Source organism: Rana temporaria, chromosome 2 (assembly GCF_905171775.1).
Source record: "Rana temporaria chromosome 2, aRanTem1.1, whole genome shotgun sequence".
In the NCBI taxonomy this organism is placed as follows: domain Eukaryota; kingdom Metazoa; phylum Chordata; class Amphibia; order Anura; family Ranidae; genus Rana; species Rana temporaria.
Window position 1 is genome coordinate 318844801 of NC_053490.1, and position 25024 is coordinate 318869824.

The following is a 25024-nucleotide window of genomic DNA, read 5'->3' on the forward strand; positions in this document are numbered from 1 at the left end:
TTTATCAGCAGAGCCCGAAGTCATCAGGAGCCGCTGCTGATGAAATGGGCATGGCAGGGCTTATGGAATACATCACTTCCGCTTGTTGGAACACAAGTGGAGTGCAAATCTGCATTTCCATCCTGAAATACATGCCCAATTGCTATTTTTTATTGTAAGTCCAATTTAAAGTGTTTTGTTTCATTAAAAACACATCACTGCACTTTGAGAGGCATCCCCATCTCTTTCTGTACATATCTGGCTTGCCATAGAGCTCCCTTGAGGCACAGGAACGGTTAAAGGCACAGTGATACACATTTATCCATGTGTACAAGATGCATAAAAAGATTGATCCGAGTTTGTTTGGAATGTATTACCAAAACATTAATATAAATTCACCAATTAATGAGACCAAGCGCACTTGACTTCCTTTTTAACTAAAGAGGTCAATAGCTTCCGGTGAGTACAGTGTGCAAACACTTTGGTGAAGAAGAAGAGCACATTATTGGTGTCACATAAATTGGTCACACTCATTTGTGTTACGAAACAGAAAATTTGTCCTGGGACTTTGAGTGAGGTGAGCACAGTTTAGCCAATAAATGTAGCAGCAGTAAAAACAGTATAAAAATGTATTCAAGTAGAAATAATGCATGCATTGATATCACCAACAAATGCCACTACACTCATTTTTGTTGGACTATTTATATGACTGAGCACTTTATTCATTTTGTATCATATTATATTATATGGGCAATTTATTTTGTTGATGATTTGAAGTATTTAAACACAAAGTCATGTATTTAGGTGATAATGGGCGTGGTCAGGATCCTCAGGTTTTTAACCTTTTGGACTCTGTGATTTGGATATGGTTTGGACTTTGTTAAGTCTGATGAAAATCTTTTTTTTCAGTTGTTTTCACCATTTTTTGTCATTTATATATAAATTTGTTACCCGGTTGTAAGTACACAGTTTTAAAAACCCAACTTACTGCAAACTTGCTGCATTTATTGATGGCTAACATGTTACAATAATTTACTTCTACTTTAAATGCAAAGCAAAGACCAATAATGATTTGCAAAGTTCAATAGGCCAACCAACTAGAGCTTTCCCTTGACCGGTTCAGCAAAGTAAGAAAGGTTTGCCGATTGGTTGTTTGGAAGTATGGTACTTATGGAAAAAAGTGATAATTTCTGCAATTGCCAACCCTTAATATTGCAAACATACACAAAAACATATACTTATAACTAAGAAGTTCGTGCAACAGAAAATCTAATTTTGTCTCGTCTGCGGGGTTATATTTTCCTTTTTTGGGGGTTGTATTAGTTATATGTCTCTGGGATTTGTAATTGTGCAAGGGATTTATTTGTTTGTATATTGATTGAAAATAAAGATTATAAAAAATAAATAAAAATATGATGTTTTATTTGGGTAAAACAGATACATATAAAACAGAGTGCACCACAAACATCCAGTGTGCATATATCATCTCTGTTTCCAGTTTTCTTTTACCCAGAGGATACAGCTAAACCTGAATTTATAAAGGGAACAGCCTGTGACCTTTAAATATGCCACAACTGTCTCTTAATTTCAGAGCACTGCAATAAAGACAAAGCCTAAGGTAAAACTAATGCTAATGGACTCTCAAAGTGCATTAACAGAAAATCCCACTTAATGTTTGCCTGGAACGATTTAGAACTTCATTCTCTTCAAAGCAGAGATATTTGCACTTTTTTTATTTCACTTTAATCCTAGCTGACGGAGAGAAGGAGTTAATGTACATTTACAGTGTGCCATGGCTAAATGGTAATACAGATGATAAATGAATGAACTGAGTGGCATCTAAGTCGATAGCTTCATTAGTTAATTTAGTAAGATACTAGAGTTGCTGAGCTCTTCCCCTGTCAAAGTAACAAATTTGTACTATAGAACAAACCAGTAAATTAACGGCTTGGACATAGTATTTAAGTTCTCTACATTCTTGTATTGGTGAGCTTCTTCTTTACAAATTAATATCACTGTATATCGATGTTGTATCCACAATGAGAAGTTATGAACTTGCCGAGAAATCTCTGTATATCATGTTTAAATTATTTATCAAACCTATTGCAAGTGCTACAACTATAATGTATTTCATTTAATGGAAAGACATGATCATTTTAGTAGTAACTAGCTGAAAAGTCACATGAGAAATTCATGTCAGCAAAGCCTTCATGGTTAGGTATGACTGTTTAATTTGCAGCAGTTAAAAGTGAGTCAGTCATGAATGCATTTAGGTGAGAATCGGAATATTCAGCATTAAATTAATATAATTGTGCAGGTGTACTTCTGAAAAATTGACGTTAGTGTGATTTGGCATTATTTACTTTGCTTGCCTCTTGACACTTCGGCATTGAATTAGGAGGAGAAAGATCCCCAGAAGTCTCTCAGGTCAGTCGACTGTCTGACTTAACACACTGGGGGTCATTAATAAAAAAAAATGTTTGTTTGTGGTTGGTAATCTGTTGCTTTTTCACTTTTTAAAGTGGAACTTTAGGCTTCACAATGAAAACAGGCCAACAGGCAAGATTTTCAATGCAGAGGAGACCTGCTTTGTCTCTTCTGCATTAAAGCTACTTACCTGCCTGTCCCCCTCTGTACAGTTAGCTTTGTAAGCGCAGCTCGCTGCACTAATTTGGTAATGCTGAATCTGACGGAACTCCTAAGCATGTGCAGGAGTGACGGCATCTCAGGCTGGCCATTGACAGTGGCCGGCGTTCAAGACACAAAAGTTGGCTGGCTGAAGATGTCAGCGCCTGGCAGTAAGTTCCAGGGAAGGTGTATCACTGGATTCTAGCTGAGTATTCAGCAGAGAAAGAGATCCTCTGCTGCTCAAGGTCAAATGGGACAGATCTTACATCTGCCCAGCTGACACAACAGACCCCTGTAAGCTCTACAAGCAGCCAGATATGACCACACTCTGCTGTCTGTTTACATCAGGCTACCTCCGATTCAGTCCACCAAAGAAATGGAAGAGAATGCAGTTGTTTTCTGCATAGAAACCAATGAGCTTCTAACCCCAGCTTTTTCAATTAAAGCGGTGGTTCACCCTCAATAGCAACATTCTACCATTAAATCAAGCATAGTAGCACGAGCTACAGTATGCCTTTATTTATTTTTTTGGCCCCGTACTCACTGTGTAATCCCAGAGATAAATTTCAGGCTCCCCGCAGGGAATGGGCGTTCTTAGTCAGAGGGGACAATGATTGACGGCCAGCTATTGTGCGTAACGCCTCCCGAGTAGGACTTGGCTCTTCACGGCGCTTTACGGCGCCTGCGCACAGACATCTGAGCTGACTGCGCAGGCGCCGTGAAGAGCCACGTCCTATTTCAGCTATTTCCGTGAGGCGTGACGCGCCATAGCAGGCCGTCAATCATGTTCCCCTCTGACTAGGAACGCCTACTAGACTGAAACTTATCTCTGGGATTACACAGTGAGTACGGCGCAAAAAAAAAAAAGGCATACTGTAGCTCACGCTACTATGCTAGATGGAATGTTAGAATTTTTTTTTTTTTTTTTTTAGGGTGAACCCCCGCTTTAAGCTTTGGTAATAAAACCAGGAAGCTCATTGGTTTTTATGCAGAAGTGAGCCCGATTTTGCGCTTTCCAGCTTTAGTAAATAAACCCCATTGTGTACTTAAAAGTGGGGTATGCCTGTATTGCAGAGGTGTGTTTATGTAGCGCACAGTAAGTTCACCTCCATCCCACCCTGCAGCATTATTGCTATAAGACCATTAGATGGCAGATTCCAAAAACCCTCACCCGCTTTAACTACTTTCAGCATCTGAAGTCTGGGAAAGTCCCTTATTTCTCTCCCCCTAAAAACTCTCCTACCTCATTTTAGTTCCCTTTAACCCTACCTACTCCCCCCCCCCCCCCATTTACCTACCCTATCCAATTACAGTGGAAAATCAGAATTAAATTCATTTTGCAGTTATATACTGTACATTAGAAACAAGAAAATTCTCTCAAATTCCATCTAGCAATGTATGTACATTATGAAAATGTATACAGTATATGCAAATCTTGACTGTCCCTCTCTATAATTAATTTTCCACGCAGACATCTTTTGCTTTTATATTGTAAAAACTCTCAATACAACTTTGAATTATAAAGAGCATGCTTGCATGCAGGAGATGATTATCCTATCAGTAGGGGTGAAGCCAAAATTCAGTATAACTCAAAATATTGGTTCAACAAGAAACAATGAATTAACTTTATATGGGTAAATGATAATGCAATGTAAAACTAAAGGACTGGAATGTTTGGTAGATGAATACATGGATGCAAATGCTTTGTACTTACTCAACAAAATAGACCCCATATTGTGGATCCTCTATCTTCTCCCAACCATATGGAAGTTCTGCAATTAAGGAAACATATGTGCTCTGATTAGAAGAACCAATAACATAACTTTATTCTTCTCATTCCAAAGTGATATTTTAAAGGTTTTATATACTGTTTTTTTATAAGAGCCAAGTAAATAAGTTATTTTCTTTTTCAGATTAACCAATTTTCTATGACAACGTTTCAGAATTAAAAAAAAAAAAAAACATACATTTAGGACCATGTACGTGCTTTCCTGTAAATTTCCTTTTTTCTTCTGTTTTTGTCTTAATTGTACTATACTATTAGTACTATAATATTAATAAAAACCTTTAACATGATACAACAGCAAATAAAGAAACACATTCAGATATTTGTTAAAGGGGTTGTAAAGTTTGTTTTTTTATTTTTTAAATAGGTTCCTTTAAGCTAGTGCATTGTTGGTTCACTTACCTTTTCCTTCAATTTCCCTTCTAAATGTTTTTTTTTTCTTTGTCTGAATTTCTCACTTCCTGTTTCTCCTCAGTAAGCTTGCCCCCATCATCCCAGCCGTTCTGGCTGGGGGTTAGTCAGCCAGAACAGCTTACTGAGGAGGAACAGGAAGTGAGAAATTCAGACAAAGAAAAAAAAAATTAGAAGGGAAATCGAAGAAAAAGGTAAGTGAACCAACAATGCACTAGCTTAAAGGAACCTACTTAGAAAATAAAAAACAAACCTTGACAACCCCTTTAAAGGCTAATCACTGTGAACAAAGCTATACATCTTCTTTTTTTAGTACTATGGCATATATCAGTTTTCACATTAGTCTTTTTTTTTGTAAGAAAAATACATTCAAATTCTATGTGTACCTAAAAGCTTAAAGGGGTTGTAAAGGGAATTTTTTTTCCCTAAATAGCTTCCTTTACCTTAGTGCAGTCCTCCTTCACTTACCTCATCCTTCCATTTTGCTTTTAAATGTCCTTATTTCTTCTGAGAAATCCTCATTTCCTGTTCTTCTGTCTGTAACTCAACACCGTAATGCAAGGCTTTCTCCCTGGTGTGGAGAAAACCTCTTGAGGGGGGAGGGGGCGAGCAGGCAAGTCAGGACACTCTCTACTTTGCAGATAGAGAAAGGAGATGTGTGTTAGTGGGCGTTCTGACACTCCTGCTCGCCCCCTCACCCCTCAAGAGGCTTTCTCCACACCAGAAAGAAAGCCTTGCATTACTGTGTGGAGTTACAGACAGAAGAACAGGAAGTGAGGATTTCTCAGAAGAAATAAGGACATTTAAAAGCAAAATGGAAGGATGAGGTAAGTGAAGGAGGACTGCACTAAGGTAAAGGAAACTATTTAGGGACATTTTTTTTCCCTTTACAACCCCTTTAAAAGGAGGAGTTCACTTTTGGAGCAGGTTCAACGTTTCACCCATACTTGAGATGCAACATGTGTAATCTCTCTTTGCACATATCAAATACAACAACAAAAAGGTAAACCATCATATACCTGTGATAAAATAAGAGGAACAAGCAGAAAGCTGTAAGACTTATCTGCAGGAGCCTGACATTGCACCCATGTGTCATTCTAGGTTAAAATGTTTTATTTCACCAAAATCCTTTGATAAAGGATGTGAAAACCTATGCACTGTAGGTGGCAATAAATGAACTTGTTCTTACTATACTGATTTAGTTAGCTGAATAACCCTCTCCATCCCCACCCTCCCCAAATATATACACACACACACACACACACACACACACACATTGTATTTAGGTAGCATATGCTCAATTTGTTATATAGCTACTTCCTGTTCTAGGGTGACAATGCTCACTTACTGCACTGAGTCTATGGAAGAGCAGCATTTTTAGACTAGGCTATAATTCTGATTTGGATTACACTCCTGCTCTTCTCCTCTCCAATACATGGAGGGGGGATGCGTTGTAGTTCACAGAAGATACCTGGGAAAGCGGATAACATCATTTAAGAGTTCTCTTCAGTTCACAGAATTTCTATCAGGATCAACCAAAAATGTAATTACCCTAAAACAAGAAAACGCCTGCGAACATATCTAAGGTTTGGTTAGTCGCAATACATTACATTTCATCCTTGGATTTATATCCTGCATATACTGTATATTATATATGCAGAATAATAACAGGGAAAATTAGACATGAATTTTAAGGGACCTCTTAGTAAGTAGTTCATATCAAGTAGCCATCTGTGCCAACAGCATCAATGAAACAGCAGTGCTAATAATATCAGTGAAGTATGGCCAGGTACATTTATGCAGCATAAATTTCACATTAAGACTTGGTGCCATCTTAAGTGACTAGTAAACAGCTTGTTTGTGGTGTATAGCACTGCTAGCTAGCAAGCAGTTTTTAGTGTTGGATAGCCTGCTACTAATTATTAAATACAGATAAGCTGAATGTGACACATAGCCTGCTGGCTGAGCACACTGAATCATCATGTTGTACAGTGCTTTGAAGATTCGTCTCTCAATGCCTTAGGTCGTCTTTACTTAAACGTACATGATGTTCTAGCACAGCTGGGTGGGAATGCTAATTCTGGCTGGGAAATTACATCAGCTTTGACTAGCAGTAGGTTGTACAGCTGTGTTATCACCTCACATTGTTTGTGGATGTAAATGGGACAATTCCACAGGGATGTGCAATCCAATCCTAATTATTTCAGGGTGTTTATTACGCAGAGAAATGCACAACGAGGTACAAATTGACAAGTGTGCAGTCTATTACATGACTTTCATAAAGAAAATACACAACAGTGTGAGCCGTCACTGGAGAATTTATCTCACGGAATTAAAATGCGTTTCATTCCCCCCTGCCTCCCCATTTCATTCCCTTGACACTTCAGCACCAACAGCTTGCAGGGTCACATCAGGGGAATGTTACAGTGAAAGAACTGAAGGAGGCCAGAAAAGTAAGAAAAGATTAATCTGATGGTTAAAATCCACTACGCATGATGGGGAAAAAAAACCTGATAGTGAATAAAAGGGAGCCAGGTATAGGCAGAACTAGAAATTACAGGGCCCATGGGTACATTTTTAAATAGGCCCCCTAACAGCATGTATTCATGGTGCGGAATCCAGAACTCACAATTCATATTCTTCAAGAGATACGGCAAAAACACTACAGTTAATAGGTGACAAAATGTCTGGTCAGTGGTCAGTAGGGGGAAAAATGCCTCAATAGTGGTCAGTAGGGGGAAAAAATGCCTTGGCGTGGTCAATAGGGGGAAAAATGCCTAAATATTGGTCAGTAGGGGAGGGGGGGGGGTTCCTGGTCAGTGGTCAGTAGGGGGAAAATTGCCTGGTCAGAGACTGGTAGAGGGAAAATTGCCTGGTTAGTGGTCAGTAGGGGAAAAATGCCTCAGCAGTGGCTGGTCAGTAGGACGGAAAAATGCCTGGCCAGTAGGGGGGAAAAATGCCTGGTCACTGGTCAGTAGGACGGAAAAATGCCTGCCCAGTAGGGGGAAAAAATGCCTGGTCACTGGTCAGTAGGACGGAAAAATGCCTGGCCAGTAGGGGGAAAAATGCCTGGTCAGTGGTCAGTAGGGGGCAAAAATGCCTGGTCAGTAGGGGGCAAAAATGCCTGGTCAGTAGGGGGCAAAAATGCCTGGTCAGTAGGGGGCAAAAATGCCTGGTCAGTAGGGGGCAAAAATGCCTGGTCAGTAGGGGGCAAAAATGCCTGGTCAGTAGGGGGCAAAAATGCCTGGTCAGTAGGGGGCAAAAATGCCTGGTCAGTAGGTCAGTAAGGGGAAAAATGCCTGTGCAGTGGTCAGTAAGGGGAAAAAATGCCTGTGCAGTGGTCAGTAAGGGGAGAAAATGCCTGTGCAGTGGTCAGTAAGGGGAAAAAATGCCTGTGCAGTGGTCAGTAAGGGGAAAAAATGCCTGAGCAGTGGTCAGTAAGGGGAAAAATGCCTGTGCAGTGGTCAGTAAGGGGAAAAAATACCTCAATAGCGGTCAGTAGGTGGAAAAATGCCTGGTCAGTAGGGGGAACAAGGCCTCTGTAGTGGTCAGTAGGGGGAAAAATGCCTCAGCAGCGGTCAGTAGGGGAAAAAGATTCTGGTGCCGGTGGTATGTAAAAGGATAAAATACTCTGGTGTCAGTGGAGAGTAGGAGGAGTAAAATATGCACCAGCATTGGCAATAAGTAGGAAGAAAAACCCCAACACTTGTATCAGTGGTAGGAAAAATATTAGAGACTCTGCAAGGGGATCGAGGGCACTTTTGCGTGAAGGACTATAGGGCTTTGTGCCTGGAGAAAAGCCATGGGATAATACCTGGGGCGGGGATTCTGCAGAAGGCTATAGGGGCACTTTGGGTCTGGGGGCTCTGTGGAGAAGAAGGACATGGGGAGGGCCTGCTATGGCAGGGGCCATTGTGAGGAGAATATAGAAAAGATTTTGTAGAGAAAAGCGTGCAGCAGTCAGGACTATGCAAGACACAACATACCCAATACAGAGCAACAGCCAGAGTGCTTGGGTCAGGACAATGTAATTGTACAGTACAGCTTGCAGAGTTCAGTAGTCAGGAGTTAAGTATCACCTTATGTTGATGGCCAGTGTGCTCCCATACACTGGTAGTCAGCATGGCCCCTGTACCGGTCATCAGTGCAACCCAATACATTGGTCAGCAAAATTCATTGTTGTTGAAATGCATAAACCGCAAGATCTGCTCGTATCGTGCCCTGGCTATGGAGGCAGAGAACATGGGAAAATGGTAAACTGGGTCAATGGACCAATATAACCGCAGTTCACTCCATTTAACTTTCCCATGTCGAGGGATAGGTCCAGAAAGGTCTTAAATTTGGAAACCGTAATTGGTTTTCATCCTCTGGTAAGGGAGGACTGGGGATTAGCGGCGATGTATTGACCAGCATACAAAATACTTTGGTCCACAATAGATCTATTGAGATCTTCCGTGAAAAACAGCAAATACAAAATCAAGTGTCGGGGCAAAACGCAGGTGCCATCAGGTATCTGGGCTGATCTCGCTAACACTGCGTTTTTGGGAACCCTAAACTGCTGGGGACGCTAGTATAGATCTGATCAGATATTGATCCGTTCAGATACTATACCACTAAGGGAAGTGTATGCTGCGTGCGTGGGTGTTAATGCTACTGGCACTAATCTGTCGCTGCCTGGGGCGACGGCAGACCCTATCTGACACTAAACCTGACGGGCGATCAGGAGGTTAAACCTTTATTGGGTAAAAAACGGCGGGTGCCCTGACACTATAAAAATCAAACTAACTAACCAGTGTCACCCATAACACTTATACGGTGATCACTGGTGAAAGGGTTAACTAGGGGGCAATCGGGGGGTTAAAACCTTTATTAGGTAATATATGAGGGTACCTGACACTATATAAAAACCTGGCTGTGAACCTAAATAGCTAACTGGCTAACTAGCATCACCAGTGACACTTATACAGTGATCACTGGTGAAAGGGTTAACTAGAGGGCAATCAGGGAGTTAAAACCTTTATTAGGTTGTATATGGGGGTACCTGATGTTAACCTAAATAACTGGCTACCTAGCGTCACCAACGACACCAATACAGCAAAAAGATTGCTTAGTGACACTGGCAACAGGGGGTGAAAGGGTTACCTTGGGGGCAATCAAGGGGTTAAACCTTTATTAGGGGCTACCCTACACCTAAAAGGGGCCTACCACTAACTGCCCTGGCACTTTTTACAGTCACAAATGACACCAAATCAGTAAATAAATGACCACTGCAATCAGTGACACTGTGACTGAGGGTGCAGGGGGTGATCTGGGGGGTGATCAGAGGGTGATTGGGGGGTGAAAAGTGTGCCTACGTGTACTGGTGTCATTGTAGTGTTGGTGCACTTACTTGAGATGTCTTCTCTCCCCGGGCTCCGGATGAAAAGACCGCCGTGAGGAGAGATGACATCACTTCCTCTGTCTGTGTTTACAATTCACAGAGAAAGCTCCTCATTTGCCAGGAGCGATCATGAGGGGGTGGCCATGAATTCATGGCCGCCCCCTCATCACAGATCACTCCTGGAGGGATACCGACCTCTGCATGAACCGGGGGGGGGGGGGGGGGCGATCAGACCGCTCTCCCGCTGGGAGACTGGGACGTACCGGTACGCCCATATGCTTGCCCGTGCCATTCTGTCAATGTATATCGTTGTGCGGCGGTCGGCAACTGGTTAATGATTTTTTACCTAAGCTCAAGTGGATGTGTTTATTTTCTCTTACATGGTGCTCAGTGTGCACCCTTGCATTGGCGGTCAGTGTGCTTCCCGTTCAGCACTGAGTACCTGCGATCACTCTGCAGAGCGTCCTGGATCCTAGGACTTAGGGGAGCACTTAGTGGAACTTCCTTCAGTTAACCTCTCCTTATTTCATCCTGTACACATGGGGCAACAATGCTGCAGTGATTTTCCGGCTTAAAGGAACACTAAAGGTACAATTTTTTTTTTTTTTAAATAACATACATGTTATACTTACCTCCACTGTGCAGATCGTTTTGCACAGAGTGACCCGGATCTGTGCCTTCTGGGGTCCCTCGGCGGCTGTCTCGGCTCCTCCTCGCAAAAGCTTTCCACGTTCATGCGAGCTCCCTCGCATGGTGGAAAGCTTTTGCGAGCGCGCTCCCGTGATACAGCAGCGGCCATAGCCGCCGACTGTATCACTCGGCCCCGCCCCCCGGCGCGCCGCGTCATCCGCTGTGATTGACAGCAGCGCCAGCCAATGGCTGCGCTGCTATCAATCCGCCCAGCCTAGCCAATCAACGGCCAGGCTGGGAACCGAGCAAGATGACAAGCACGTGCCCGGGACTTTCGAACGGTGAGGTAAGTAAAACGGGGGCTCGGGGGGGGGGGGGGGGCGGTGCTGTCAGATGTTTTTTTGCCTTAATGCATAGGATGCATTAAGGTAAAAAAACTTTTACCTTTACAAACCCTTTAACAAATAACGCGGTCACCATATTACCAGAAGTTTGTTATTAACAAATTGGCTATCACAATAACAGCTTATGAATCAATATAATCAGGAGGACTTAGAAAAAACAAAATACACTGTGTTCTACAATTACATAATCTTGCATATGCAATTATTGGGCCAGATCTCATTCATAAATCTGTGTATGACATTTACTCTGCTATTCTAAGGACTACTGTACTGTTCCATTCGTCCTACATTTCATATAAAATAACTTTAATACCCGTGTAAAAAACAGTCTACTATGAAATCCGTATAAAAAAAAAAAAAAAAAAAAAAGCCACTATTCTGGGTCTACTACATACACTGAAATGATTTAGGTTTTAGGTTCATACCTCCTTTTGTTCTGGAGATATTACAGGTGCTATTTTTTTCCTAAAATGAAAACTAGTTGGGAGTTACTCCAATGAGAGTGAGGTCACTGGAGGCCTTGTCAATCAGTGTAGCAAAGCAGCTACATGTCTGTTTTCCTCTGACTCATATCTAATATGCCTAGCACATGCAGCGGGAGGGGGAATCTTTATGGAGACTTCTTTCAGGGATTTTAGTTAGCAGACGGCTTCTAATGCAGTAATAAGTGCTTTTTAAAAGCTGGCAGAAACCTTGATTTATAGCAGCACAAGAACATTCTAACAAAAGTAAACAGTAAGTTTTATGATTTATTCATATGCCCATTTCAAAATCTATTTTTTTTTTTTATAAAGTAGAGTTATTCTTTAATTGTGAATTATTTTTGCCTTGAGACATAACATAGGAGACTGTAAAAGAAAAGACATCTTTCTACAAATTCAAGCCGTTTATGATAAATGGGCTTTGTAATGTAGTATGGAAATACACATTTAAGAAATCTCATACTAAATAGTAAAAGTAGTCCATAAAGTATCTTTTTATTTCCTTAAAGCTCTACTCCAACTAAACGTAAGTAATGGATACAGGATTAGAACCTCTGTCAGATTATACATGGGTCCCATCAAGGTGATTTTCCATTTTAAGCACTTGCCACTGGACACTTTTACCCCCTTCCTGACCAAGCCAATTTTCATCTTTCAGCACCGTCATACATTGAATGACAATTGCACGGTTATGCAAGACTGTATCCATGTAACATTTATATAATTTTTTTAACACAAATAGAGCTTTCTTTTGGTGGTATTTAACTACTTAAGGACTGGACCAATATGCTGCTACATGACCCAAGGGGTTTTTACAATTCGGCACTGCGTCGCTTTAACAGACAATTGCGCGGTCGTGCGACGTGGCTCCCAAACAAAATTGGCGTCCTTTTTTCCCCACAAATAGAGCTTTCTTTTGGTGGTATTTGATCACCTCTGCGGTTTTTATTTTTTGCGCTATAAACAAAAATAGAGCAACAATTTTGAAAAAAAAACAATATTTTTTACTTTTTGATATAATAAATATCCCCCAAAAACATATATAAAAAATTGTTTTTTCTCAGTTTAGGCCGATACGTATTCTTCTACCTATTTTTGGTTAAAAAAAAATCGCAATAAGCGTTTATCGATTGGTTTGTGCAAAATGTATAGCGTTTACAAAATAGGGGATAGTTTTATTGCATTTTTATTAATTATTTTTTTTTCACTACTAATGGCGGCGATCAACGATTTTTTTCGTGACTGCAACATTATGGCGGACACTTCGGACAATTTTGACACATTTTTGGGACCATTGTCATTTTCATAGCAAAAAATGCATTTAAATTGCATTGTTTATTGTGAAAATGACAGTTGCAGTTTGGGAGTTAACCACAGGGGGCGCTGTAGGATTTAGTGTTCACCTAGTGTGTGTTTACAACTGTAGGGAGGTGTGGCTGTAGAACTGACGTCATCGATCGAGTCTCCCTATAAAAGAGATGACTCGATCGATGCAGCGCCATAGTGAAGCACGAGGAAGCTGTGTTTACATACGGCTCTCCCTGTTCTTCAGCTCCGGGGAGCGATCGCGACGGAGCGGCTATAAACGAATAGCCACGCCGTCGTCCCGGATCGCTCCCCGAGGGAATCCGACCGCCGCATGTAGCGGGGGGGGTCCCGATCAGACCCCCGACCCACGTCTAGGCAGGCACGTACAGGTACGTTGATGTGCCTGTCCGTGCCATTCTGCCGACATATATCTACATGCGGCGGTCGAGAAGTGGTTAACCACTTGCTTACTGGGCACATATACCCCCTTCCTGCCCAGGTGAAATTTCAGCTTTCAACACTGTCATGCTTTGAATGACAATTGCGCGGTCGTGCGATGTGGCTCCCAAACAAAATTGATGTCCTTTTTTTCCCACAAATAGAGCTTTCTTTTGGTGGTATTTGATCACCTCTGCGGTTTTTATTTTTAGTGCTATAAACAAAAATAAAGCGACAATTTTGAAAAAAAAACACACAATTTTTTACTTTTTGCTATAATAAATATCCAATAAAAAATATTCTACTACATATTGTTGGCAAAAATAAAAATCGCAATAAGCGTATAGTGATTGGTTTGCGCAAACGTTATAGCCTCTACAAAATAGGGGATAGAATGACATTTTTTTTACTAGTAATGGCGGCGATCTGCGATTTTTGTCAGGACTGCGATATTGCGGCGGACACATTGGACACTTTTGTCATATTTTTGGGACCATTCACATTTATACGGCGAACAATGATATAAATATGCACTTATTACTGTATAAATGTGACTGGCAGGGAAGGGGTTAACACTAGGGGGCGAGGAAGGGGTTAATGTATTCACTAATTAGTGATTCCTACTGTGGGGGGTGACCGATGGTTGTCTCTATGTTCAAGGGACACACCATCAGTCTCCTCTCTCTGACAGGACGTTGAGCTCTGTGTTCACAGAACTCCACGTCCCTGTCTCCGTGATCGCCGATCGCGGGTGCCTGGCGGACATCGCAGCCGCCAGGCACGCGCACCTGACTGACGGCCTCCCGGCAATTAAGAGCCGCATTGCGGCCGTAAAAACCCACTGTGCGGGCGGGAAGATGTTAATAACTTGCTAAACAAACAAAAAGACCAAAAATTCAAAAATTATAGTTTGTTATAAAAAAAAAAATCAAACAAGTAATTTTTCTCCTTCACTGATGTGCGCTGATGAAGCTGCACTGATGTGTGTTGATGAGGCTGCACTGAAGGGCACTGATAGGTGACTCTGATGGGCACTGATTGGCAGCACTAGTGGGCCATGTTGGGACTGCACTGATCTTCAGTGCCCTGATTTTCAATGCTGATGTTCCTTTAACACAAGCCTGTTACCGGCTTTTTTTTCTCTCCTCACTATGTCAGCATGAAGAAACAAACAAAGCCGGTAACTGGCTTGTGTTTACTTCTGTGATCAGCTGTCATTGGGCACATCTGATCACATGGTAAAGGGCTCTTTACCCCGGTCTATGATCAGCTGAGTCACAGAGCGTGCTGCACAGGCAGCATGATCACAGGAGGACTTCCATGTACACCCTCCCGGGAAGTTAAGCCATCTTTTGGCTATAGTATGGACAAAAAGGGGTTAAATACTTTCTGTGCCCACATTAGAAATAATGTTCAAGTTTTGTAAATCTAAAATATTGCATATGAATTTTCTGTATATTTCAAATACAGCCAGCAGGTAGAGCAGTGGACTGCTTTTCACATGCTCTTCCTACCTCCTGTAGAAAAAAAATCATATCTTACAGAGATCAAAAACTGTAGGTTGAAATATATATATATATATATAGACACACAAATAAAAATGAGTCAGAGCAGGGACTTGTTCCCCCCTCTCTTCAAACACTTCTGTAGGGGGGTTTCAAATAGCCACAGACCACAGACAGAATGTCCGAAAGGAAACAACCTAGATCCTTGGCTCGCCCAGGTCCTGCTCTCCCGACACTTCTCTGCTACTATTGAGTCAGCTTGAAGATTGCAACGTCTGATGGTCCAGTCATCCAAGGTTCCGGGATCCGAATTACAGCTATGTGCCATTCGGACCCATTAAGAACAAACACCAGGCAGGCTGTATGTAAGCTCAAACAGGACTCTTTATTTTCAAGTACACAGCACACTTTTATACAGAATTTTGGAACATCCCACTCCCAACAACCGCTTTCCTATTGGTCAATTGTAAAGTATGCAGTCTTCACTCAGGTCCTCCTTGACCATGCAAATGAGGACTTGAAATAGTCAACAGGGATTGGTCCAATAGCTTGGATAGAAAGCCCCAGGGGGTAATCAATGTACACAATAACCCGGTCTACTTAATTACTACTTAATTACTACCTCTGAGAGGTTACATTCCTTTTAGACAATAGAATGCTAATTCAATACAGCAGACAGGCTTCTGACCTTTAGAACAATACAAAGTCCCTTAGCGTAAACACATACATCTTCAAACATACATAATAAATTCAATTAACCTTCAATCCCTTCAATCCCCAATTCTAGCCAGACGGACTGTCTCCGACACCCGCTCTTAACCTGCAGAACACAATAAAAGGTATTTCACAAGCTGGTTCCACTTAGCATTTCAAAAGCCGGTGTCCTTGCATTGAATGCCCCTCTCCTGTGTAACAGATGTCAAGTAGAAACACTTTAATATCTCAAGATCCATGACAGATTGCTCTTATGAAAATCTATTAGGGGTCTCCAGACTTTCTAAATAAGGGGCCAGTATACAGTCCTTCAGATTGCAGGGGGGGCAAGACTTTGGCCAGTGGGCGTAGAAATTGTCTTGATGTCAGCGGAACTAAACAATGACCCATTGTTGGTGTCAATGGTAGGAAAACTGTCCTTGGTGTCATTAGGAAGAATTTTGCCCCTAATAGTTTGATTCTGTGATCCTTCTCTGGAAAAAGCCTAGTTTTTCCTTTATAAATGTTTATGGACAATGACGAAACTGCCCACAGAGTTTAGCAGACACTTACCACCATCATCACAGTCTTCTGGAGCTTTTGCTTTTTTGCACAGACGGGGATCCAGCCATGTCGTCGTTTTTGTGTTATGGCTAAGAAAGAAAAATGGCAACAATATGTTATTTTTGTATCAGATGCAATAGTTTACATAACATGCTTATTTCCTAGGAACATCGGCGACATCTAGTGGTCATATTTGTGGTGTTTTCCTGGTATTGATGTTCCAAATGTATTAAACATATTATTGATGTTCTTAAATGATCCTAAACGTATTAGGCAAATTATAGTGAACATTTGGGATGAATTGTGCACCATGTATTACAAACTCATTGTACTTACATTAACTTTATCCCTTTCATGCCATTTGGTGTTTACAAGTTAAAATCCATATTTTTTGCTAGAAAATTACTTGGAACCCCCAAACCGTATATATATTTTTTTAGCAGAGACTCTAGAGAATAAAATGGCGGTTGTTGCAATATTTTATGTCTCACGGTATTTGTGCAGGGGCGTTTCAAAACGCAACTTTTTGGGAAAAATTTACTTTCATGAATTAAAAAAAATTGAAAAAGTAAAGTTAACCCAATTTTTTCACATAATGTGAAAGATGATGTTACGCCGAGTAAATAGATACCAAGCATGTCACACTTTATAATTGCACGCACTCGTGGAATGGCGACAAACTATGGTAACTAAAAATCTCCATAGGTAACGCTTTAAACTTTTTTTACGGTTACCTGGTTAGAATTACAGAGGTGGTCTTGTGCTAGAATTATTGCTCTCGCTCTGATGATCGCGGCAATACCTCACATGTGTGATTTGAACACCGTTTTCATATGCGGGCGTGACTTCCGTATGCGTTCTCTTTGTTGCGCAAGCTCGCGGGGAGGGGGCGCTTTAAATTTTTTTACATTTTTTTTTTTTTTTTAATATTAAATTTTTATTTTTATTTTTTTTTACATTTTGATCACTTTTATTGCTGTCACAAGGAATGTAAACATCCCTTGTGACAGTAATAGGTGGTGACAGGTACGCTTTATGGAGGGATCGGGGGTCTAAAAGACCCCCGATCCTTTCTTTGCACTTCAAAGTATTCAGATCGCCGAAAACGATGATTCTGAATACTGTGTACTTTTTTAAATCCGGCGCCATTGGCAGCCGAGAAACCCGGAAGTGACGTCACTTCCGTGTTTCCATTGCGGAGACTAAATCAAAGCCATTTACAGCTTAGTTTCAGTCAGCGCCTGGACACTGAAGGCGCCGGATGGATGATCGTGTCTCCCAATGGGACGGGAGGCCCGGTCAGAGCGGCGAGAGGCAGCGGGAGGGGGGATGTCCCCTCCCACTCCTACGGCATAACAACTGAACGGCTTTTAGCCGCATCGGTTGTTATGTGTGGATAGCCAATCGCACGCTCTAAACAACGGTACCGGGATGATGCCTGCAGGCATCATCCCGGTATAACCCCCGAAAGCCCAGGACGCATATATGCGTACGCTCGACGTGAAAGGGTTATTTATACACTATATTGTAAAAATTATCGGGACTCCTGCTTTACACGCACATGAACTTTAACGGCATCCCAGCCTTAGTCCGTAGGGTTCAATATTGAGTTGGCCCATCCTTTGCAGCTATAACGGCTTCAACTCTTCTGGGATGGCTGTCCACAAGTTTTAGGAGTGTGTCTATGGGAATGTTTGACCATTCTTCCAGAAGCGCATTTGTGAGGTCAGGCACTGATGTTGGACGAGAAGTCCTGGCTTGTAGCCTCCATTCTAATTCATCACAAAGGTGTTCTATCGGGTTGAGGTCAGGACTCTGTGCAGGCCAGTCAATTTCATCCGCCCAAAACTCGCTCATGCATGTCTTTATGGACCTTGTTTGTGCACTGGTGAGCAGTCATGTTGGAACAGGAAGGGATCATCCCCAAACTGTTGCCACAAAGTTGGAAGTGTGAAATTGTCCAAAATGTATTGGTATGCTGATGCCTTAAGAGTTCCCTTCACTGGAACTAAGGGGCCAACCCAACCCCTGAAAAACAACCAAATTAAATAATTAAATAATTTGTAAAGATGCCAAAAATGTTGGCAATTTAGTGTGAATGAGCAAGTTTGGGGTGGACGAACTTGACTGGCCTGCACAGAGTCCTGTCCTCAACCCAATAGAACAACTTTGGGATGAATTAGAACAGAGACTGTAAGCCAGGCCTTCTCGTCCAACATCAATGGCTGACCTCTCAATTGCGCTTCTGGAAGAATAGTCAAACATTCCCATAGACCAACTCAATATTGAACCCTGTGGCCTAAGACCAGGATGCCATCAAAGTTCATGTGCATGTAAACACACACTGTATATATTTGTGTATATATAAACTTATTATTGTTCTTTATGGTGTCGCTCTTACCAGTACGCTTGTACCACTTTATTGGCCTACAAGTTGTGTATACCCGATCGCTTATGGCTTATGTTCTTCTGTTATGTCTGTTCTTTCATTTGTCCTCTTTATCAATAAAAACTTATTGAACAAAAAAAAAATATATTTAATCTTATTATATTATTAGTCTCATTATGCTAATCTGTTCGTCAAGTCCTCACTGAAACCTTCTTAAAAACATTAAAGCAGACCTTTACTTCAAACAGCAAAAAATCATGCTGCACATCCTTTCAAAAATTCTATAAAAATATATTTTTTTAAAAACATTTTCTGTAAACTTCCATTATACTTCTTCTTTAAGGCACTGATGACGTACCCAGGTCCTCACAAGTGCACTCTGGGAGTCCATGTCAGCAGTGCCTCAGAAATTTTGCCCGGTCTTGCGCATGCAGCGTACGAGATCAGGGCAGCTTGCTATTGAACAAGACTTAGCTGCACCATATATGATCTTAGCTGCACAGTAAAGGAGGGGGCAAGCAGTTTTCATTATATGTATTACTATGTTTATAGTGTAGGAATGATGCTCATAACAGATATGGGGTAGGTGGGGAAGGTCTGCTTCAAGATGACCACCATCATAAACTATAGCATAGCATATAGTAAGATGTATATTGAAGGATACCGATTCCCTTCATTGCACACCGTAATGGAATTTGAGAAACACAGTGTGAAATTCCAGGCTATACCTAATTAAGTGGAAGTCCATGCAAAAACTAAAATCCCTGCATCTATAGACACCACCAATCTAACACTAACCTATCTATCCCTGTAAAGAAAAAATTAGTATACATACCTTTTTTTAACCCGATCACCAGCGGTGGAAGTGCTGCAGAGGGCTGTGAAATTAATGGGAAGTGACGTCACTCATAGACTTACTATGGGGCTTCCATTGTTGTCTGTGTCCTCTGCACCCGTCCTCATAGCAAATCCGCATCCGACAGCTCAGCGTGGGATGTGGACAGATCGGGTTGGAGGGGGTTCAAAAAAGGTATGTATACTATTATACTTACTTTTTCTTTACAGGGCTAGATAGGTCAGTGGTGTCTACAGATGCAGGGATTTTAACACATGTGTAAGAAAGATGTATGTACCTACCTCTCTGGCCTGGTCTCCTCTGTGTCAGCCAAAAGCGGGGGAAAAGGAGAGGAGGGAGCGCGTGAGAATGGATGGGCCACAGGAGTCTATGCATGACATCACCACTCCCAGGCAATACCACCTGTTTTTGAGCGCTCTTTCCTCTCTCCAACAGCCACTGCTGGCTGACACAAGGGAGATCAGGTGACTGGACCATAGAGGCCTAAAAATAGGTAAGTATATACATCTTTCTAGCACAGGTACAGTATATTAACTGTATATAGGTTAGGAGTGGGAGATAGGATTTTTAAGATTAATAAAGTATAGCCTGGAATTCCACTTTAACCAGTTCCTGTCCAGCCTACAATCAAATGACGGCTGGGAGGGATCTTCGTCGTTCCCGAGTGGATGCCGTACGAGGTCCTCCCAGAACGAGGTGCACTATGGCAAGATCTGTCACCGGCTATGTTCACCGGACACAGCTGATGAGAGATCACTGTACTGGGTCGCTGCTGGTACCATGTGATCTCTGTGCCCAATGACAACAGATCACATGCCAATTGTAAACAATGGATGGCTTCCTTTAATGCTATTAATTGTGTACAATTGTGTTGCTAGCTGTGTTTGGGTAAATTGATTACATGGTACAGACAGGGCCAATCACAGCTACCATGTGATTAGCTGTGGTCAATCACAGCTAATCACAACAATACACACTGAATGGATCAATTTCATTCAGTAAAAATGGTTACTTTCACTGGTATGAGCAATCATACTGTATTTTACATACAGTTATATGATGCTGTACTGCACTGGTGACAGTATGTAAACAAATAAAATAGGAAAAAATACGTTTTTTTTATTCCTTCATCTTCCCAAAAATTGTGACAAAAAATTAAAAACTTCAAAAAAACTTGCATGCCTCTTACTAAATACCTTGGACTGTCGTCTTTTCAAAAAGGGATCATTTGGAGGTATTTGTACTGTCCTGAAATTTTCAGGCCTCAAGAAATTAGATGGCATTGGGATTGATCAATGTTTAGATATATACCATAGTTTGTGGACTCTAACTTTCATATAGACTAAGTAATATACACTGATTTGGGTTATTTTCACCTAAGAAATGTAGCAGAATACATTTTGGGCAAAATTTATGAAAAATATTTATTTGCTACATTTTATAACAAATTTATTTAAACTTTTCGTTTATTTAGCAAAGAATTTGAAACCCAGTGGTGATTAAATACCACCAAAAGAAAGCTGTATTTGTGTGAAAAAATGTATAAAACATGTCATATGAGTACAGTGTTGCATGGTCGTGCAATTGTCATTCAAAATGTGATGGCGCTGAAAGCTGAAAATTTGTCTGGGGAGGAAGGGGGTAAAAGTTTATTGTATTGAGGTGGTTAAAGGCAGCACCAAACCTCAAAATATATAACTTTTGACAATTATTTCCTTGGTTTGTTCCTGGCCACTTGTGGTTAAATTTAATAGGATAACAGTAAGAGAAAATGGTGCAGAGGAAGTTGGGGTGAGATAGAAGGCTCGTTAGTGTCCAGGAACATAAAAAACAATCTTTCCTTTCTCTTGCAGGTTTAACTGTACAGCTGAAAAATAGCCCAGCATTTAAAGAAGCGGACAACCGGACACCTCCAACAGTATAACAGTAGCATTTACTAAATGTATTATATATATATATATATATATATATATATATATATATATATATATATACACACACACACACATATACATACACACACACACACACCATATATACTCGAGTATAAGCCGACCCAAGTATAAGGCGAGGCACCTAATTTTGCCACAAAAAACTGGGAAAACGTATTGACTCGAGTATAAGTATAGCATGAGAATGCAGCAGCTACTGTAAGTGGAAAAGAGGGTCAACAATGCACATTTGCACGCCTTACTGTGCCCAACCTCACTGTGCCCATTGCAGCATACCTGAAATTCTTGACAGGTTGCGCTGCGGGCGTTCACTTTTTAAAACTCACGGCTTCCTCCTGGTCCTGGCCCGCGATAGGCGTTTGACACTGTGTATAGTGTTCCACCAATCACGGCATTCTTTCATCCTCGGACAAGAGAAGGTTCGCGATAGGCGAAACACTGAACACAGTGTCAAACGCATATCACAGAACGGGACGGGACCAGGAGGAAGCCGCGAGTTTTAAAAAACGGATGCCCAAGGTACACTGAGTATAAGCCGAGAGGGGTATGTTCAGCCCTAAAAAAAGGGCTTAAAAACTTGGCTTATACTCGAGTATATATATATATATATATATATATATATATATATATATATATATATATATATATATATATATATGTAAAGGCACAACCACTTGGGTGCGTCTAGGGCAGCCTATATCCTCGCTCTTACTACAACAACAAATGTAATTATCAGCATGTGTTTAGTAGTCAGGCTATGGCCCTCCCTACAGAAGATGGTTTGTTGCATTCCCTTAACAAAATATACAAGCATAGGTCAAAGCAGTACCTGAATACATAAATCCATTCTTCGCAGCAAAAAAGTTTCTAGCACAAATATGAAACAAAACACAACAAAATTAACTTACTCTATGAAGTAGATCATGCCTGCTTCTGTGTAGGCCATTTCCCAGTTTTTTGGAAGGGGTTCCAGGTTTTCACTTTGTGTTAAATAATTCCTGAAGTCCATAGAACTGTTGGTCTGGTTGTAGCTAGGGACAGTTTTTCCCCACTCTGCAGGTTCCTGCCTGTGCTCTGAAAAATATGAAACAGACGGCTCATGTGTTAATACCAATCAATCTTGTCAAGAAGAAGCTCTTGCTGGACATAATGGTGGGAAATGATTAATAATATGGAACAAAAACAACCAAAGGTGGTAAAAGAACTCAATTTCTTTTAATATCCTTTTATAGGACTAGAAAACTTAAAAAAAAAAAAAAAAAAAAAAAAAAAAAAGGTGCCTTGTAGTTAAGTAGTTTGGCCTGCTATGACATGGATACTCGGACATAAAAATAAGAATTGTTCGATCCAAACAGCAATACATCATGTTGGCTGTCTTTCTCCTGTGATTGCACTTTCCCCATTCTAAACAAGGGAACCTGGCTGAGCTGAGCAAGCATATTCATGAACATAACCGTTTAGGAAAATGGAGGCTGGATTGTGTTTGCATTTCTCTCTAATGTCAATTGACAACTTTGTGGTTAATAGTTGATGTAATATATAATACATTTGGTTTAGACACACTTTAAATAACTGAAGCCGCATGCATGTGAAATGCCATGTACTGTATCTCTATGATGGCTGTTATAAATGACACTACTGCGCCTTCAGAAACACTGCACACCAGTACCTATGTTTTTGTGCATAGTTGGGTCGCTATTTTCTCTTCAGAGGTGTGGCTTTTTTGGCCACAATTTCTCTATGAGGACCACTTCTGACCAGATTTCTCCAGACAGTAGATGGGTGATCCTGGGTCGCAATAGTTTCCGCCAGTCCCTTGTTGATGGCAATGTTGGACATCTTCCGATGTCAAAGGAACGTAAGCATGAAGTGCTGCATTAAGTTTCCTTGGCCGACCACTGCGTCTACGATACTCAACGTTGGCCGTTTATTTGTGCTTCTCCAAAAGAGTTTGCACAGCACATCTTTTAGCCCACTTCTACTTTAAATTATTTGCCTGGGAGAGATCTTGCTGATATTGTATAACTGCCTTGTGTTGTGTTGCTGTGCTCAGTCTTGCTATGGTGCATGACCTATGACATGAAACGATCTTCCACAACCTCACCTTAGTAGCAGAGTTTGGCTGCTCGTCACCCAGTTTTAAGCCTTATACACAGCTATTTCTGTTTTAGTTAATGACAGAGTTTCAACCTACATATTAAATTGATGATCATTAGCCCCTGCTTGGTATAACTGTTTAATCATACACCTGATTCTAATACTAAAAAGTCCCTGACTTTGTGCACATGTACAACTATAGGAACTAATGCTGGTTTGAAACCAAAGGGTAGTCACACCAAATATTGATTTGATTTAGATGTGTATTTCTCAGTGTTGACTTTGCATTTTTTTTTTAATTGCTAAAAACAATCAAAATATGGAAGTTTTTTTAAAGCATTATTACTTTACAACATTTATTTGCACCTGCCTACAACTTTTGCAGAGTACTATATAACTTGAAAATCTGCATGATTATTTTTTATTTCTCCTATAATATGAAACAGCTAAGATGACCTACTGTTTCAAAAAACAATTGAATCCTCACCTGTACTTCCACTGCTGCCATTGACAGTCTCTCTATCCTCGTCCTCCTCCTCTTCAGGGAGAGAAGAGTCTGTGCGCTGCATTTTACTGACAGATGTGGTTCTCTTCCTTGTGACCTCTGCGTCAAAATCTGCATCAAATAGGGCTCCATCCACAGGATCTGGCTGGAAGGGACTTGGCTCAGCTGGTGGTTTAGGAGTGCCATAGAAATTACCTGCCAACAAAATGCAAAGTGTTCAACACTGGACAAACAAAACAATGGGAGAATGGTGCATGAATGTACATGAACCATATAATATATATCAAAATACGACTGAAAGGTGACCATTGAAAGGTAGGTCACATATTGCTCATACATCACAGTAAAAATAATTTATAGGAAAACTACCACTAAACAGCCCAAAAGGATACATTAAAAAAAATAACAATTATAAATGACTAACTTCTCCATATAAAAAACACTGTTTAACGTGCAAATATTTCAGGTTTATAATACTGGTTATTAACCAGGAAAGATGATGCAGGCTGTAGCTGACTGAGAAGTGTTCTGAGTAATCCTTTCCTTGAGGATACCATGTGACCACCTTCTTGCTCTCCAAGATTCTCTACCATAATAACCCTACTGACAGACTGACATATTGCACGTCTTTCAGAGCTTAGTTGTAGAAAACGTGAACAAATCACTGCTGAGAATGAATGTAATGCAGTAAACAATAAAGCTTGCCTTTGCACACCGCTATGTATTTAACCACTTGCTGCCCGCCAACAATACATTTACAGTTGGTGGGTGGCTCCCCCAGGCACCGCGTCGTACTTGTACGTCACAGTGAACTTCCCTCTTTAGAGGCAGGCATGTGCGCATTCCCCTGCTGACCTGTGCTGTGATTAGACACAGCATGAGTTTGTCAGCAGGTTACAGTCAATTATTTTGTCTGTATACCTGCTGATCGACTGTGGGCAATCACGCAGCACACAGATCTGTGTGCTTGTAAACACAACACACAGATTCAGAATGGATTTCTCTCCGCTATCAGTT

The 25024-nt window shown here is 41.0% G+C and overlaps 1 protein-coding gene across 2 annotated transcripts in view; it reads right to left on the reverse strand.

Moving 5' to 3' along the window:
- The window catches only part of MAGI3 (membrane associated guanylate kinase, WW and PDZ domain containing 3), a 501439-nt gene that overhangs the window by 193435 nt on the left and 282980 nt on the right, over positions 1–25024 (reverse strand). For both annotated transcript variants that reach the window (XM_040337467.1, XM_040337468.1), the window contains exons 4-7: positions 23990–24202; positions 22314–22479; positions 16218–16297; positions 4322–4379 (exon numbers count right to left, since the gene is read on the reverse strand). In XM_040337467.1, the coding sequence (XP_040193401.1) occupies positions 4322–4379; positions 16218–16297; positions 22314–22479; positions 23990–24202 (517 nt within the window). The remainder of the gene's footprint in view (positions 1–4321; positions 4380–16217; positions 16298–22313; positions 22480–23989; positions 24203–25024) is intronic.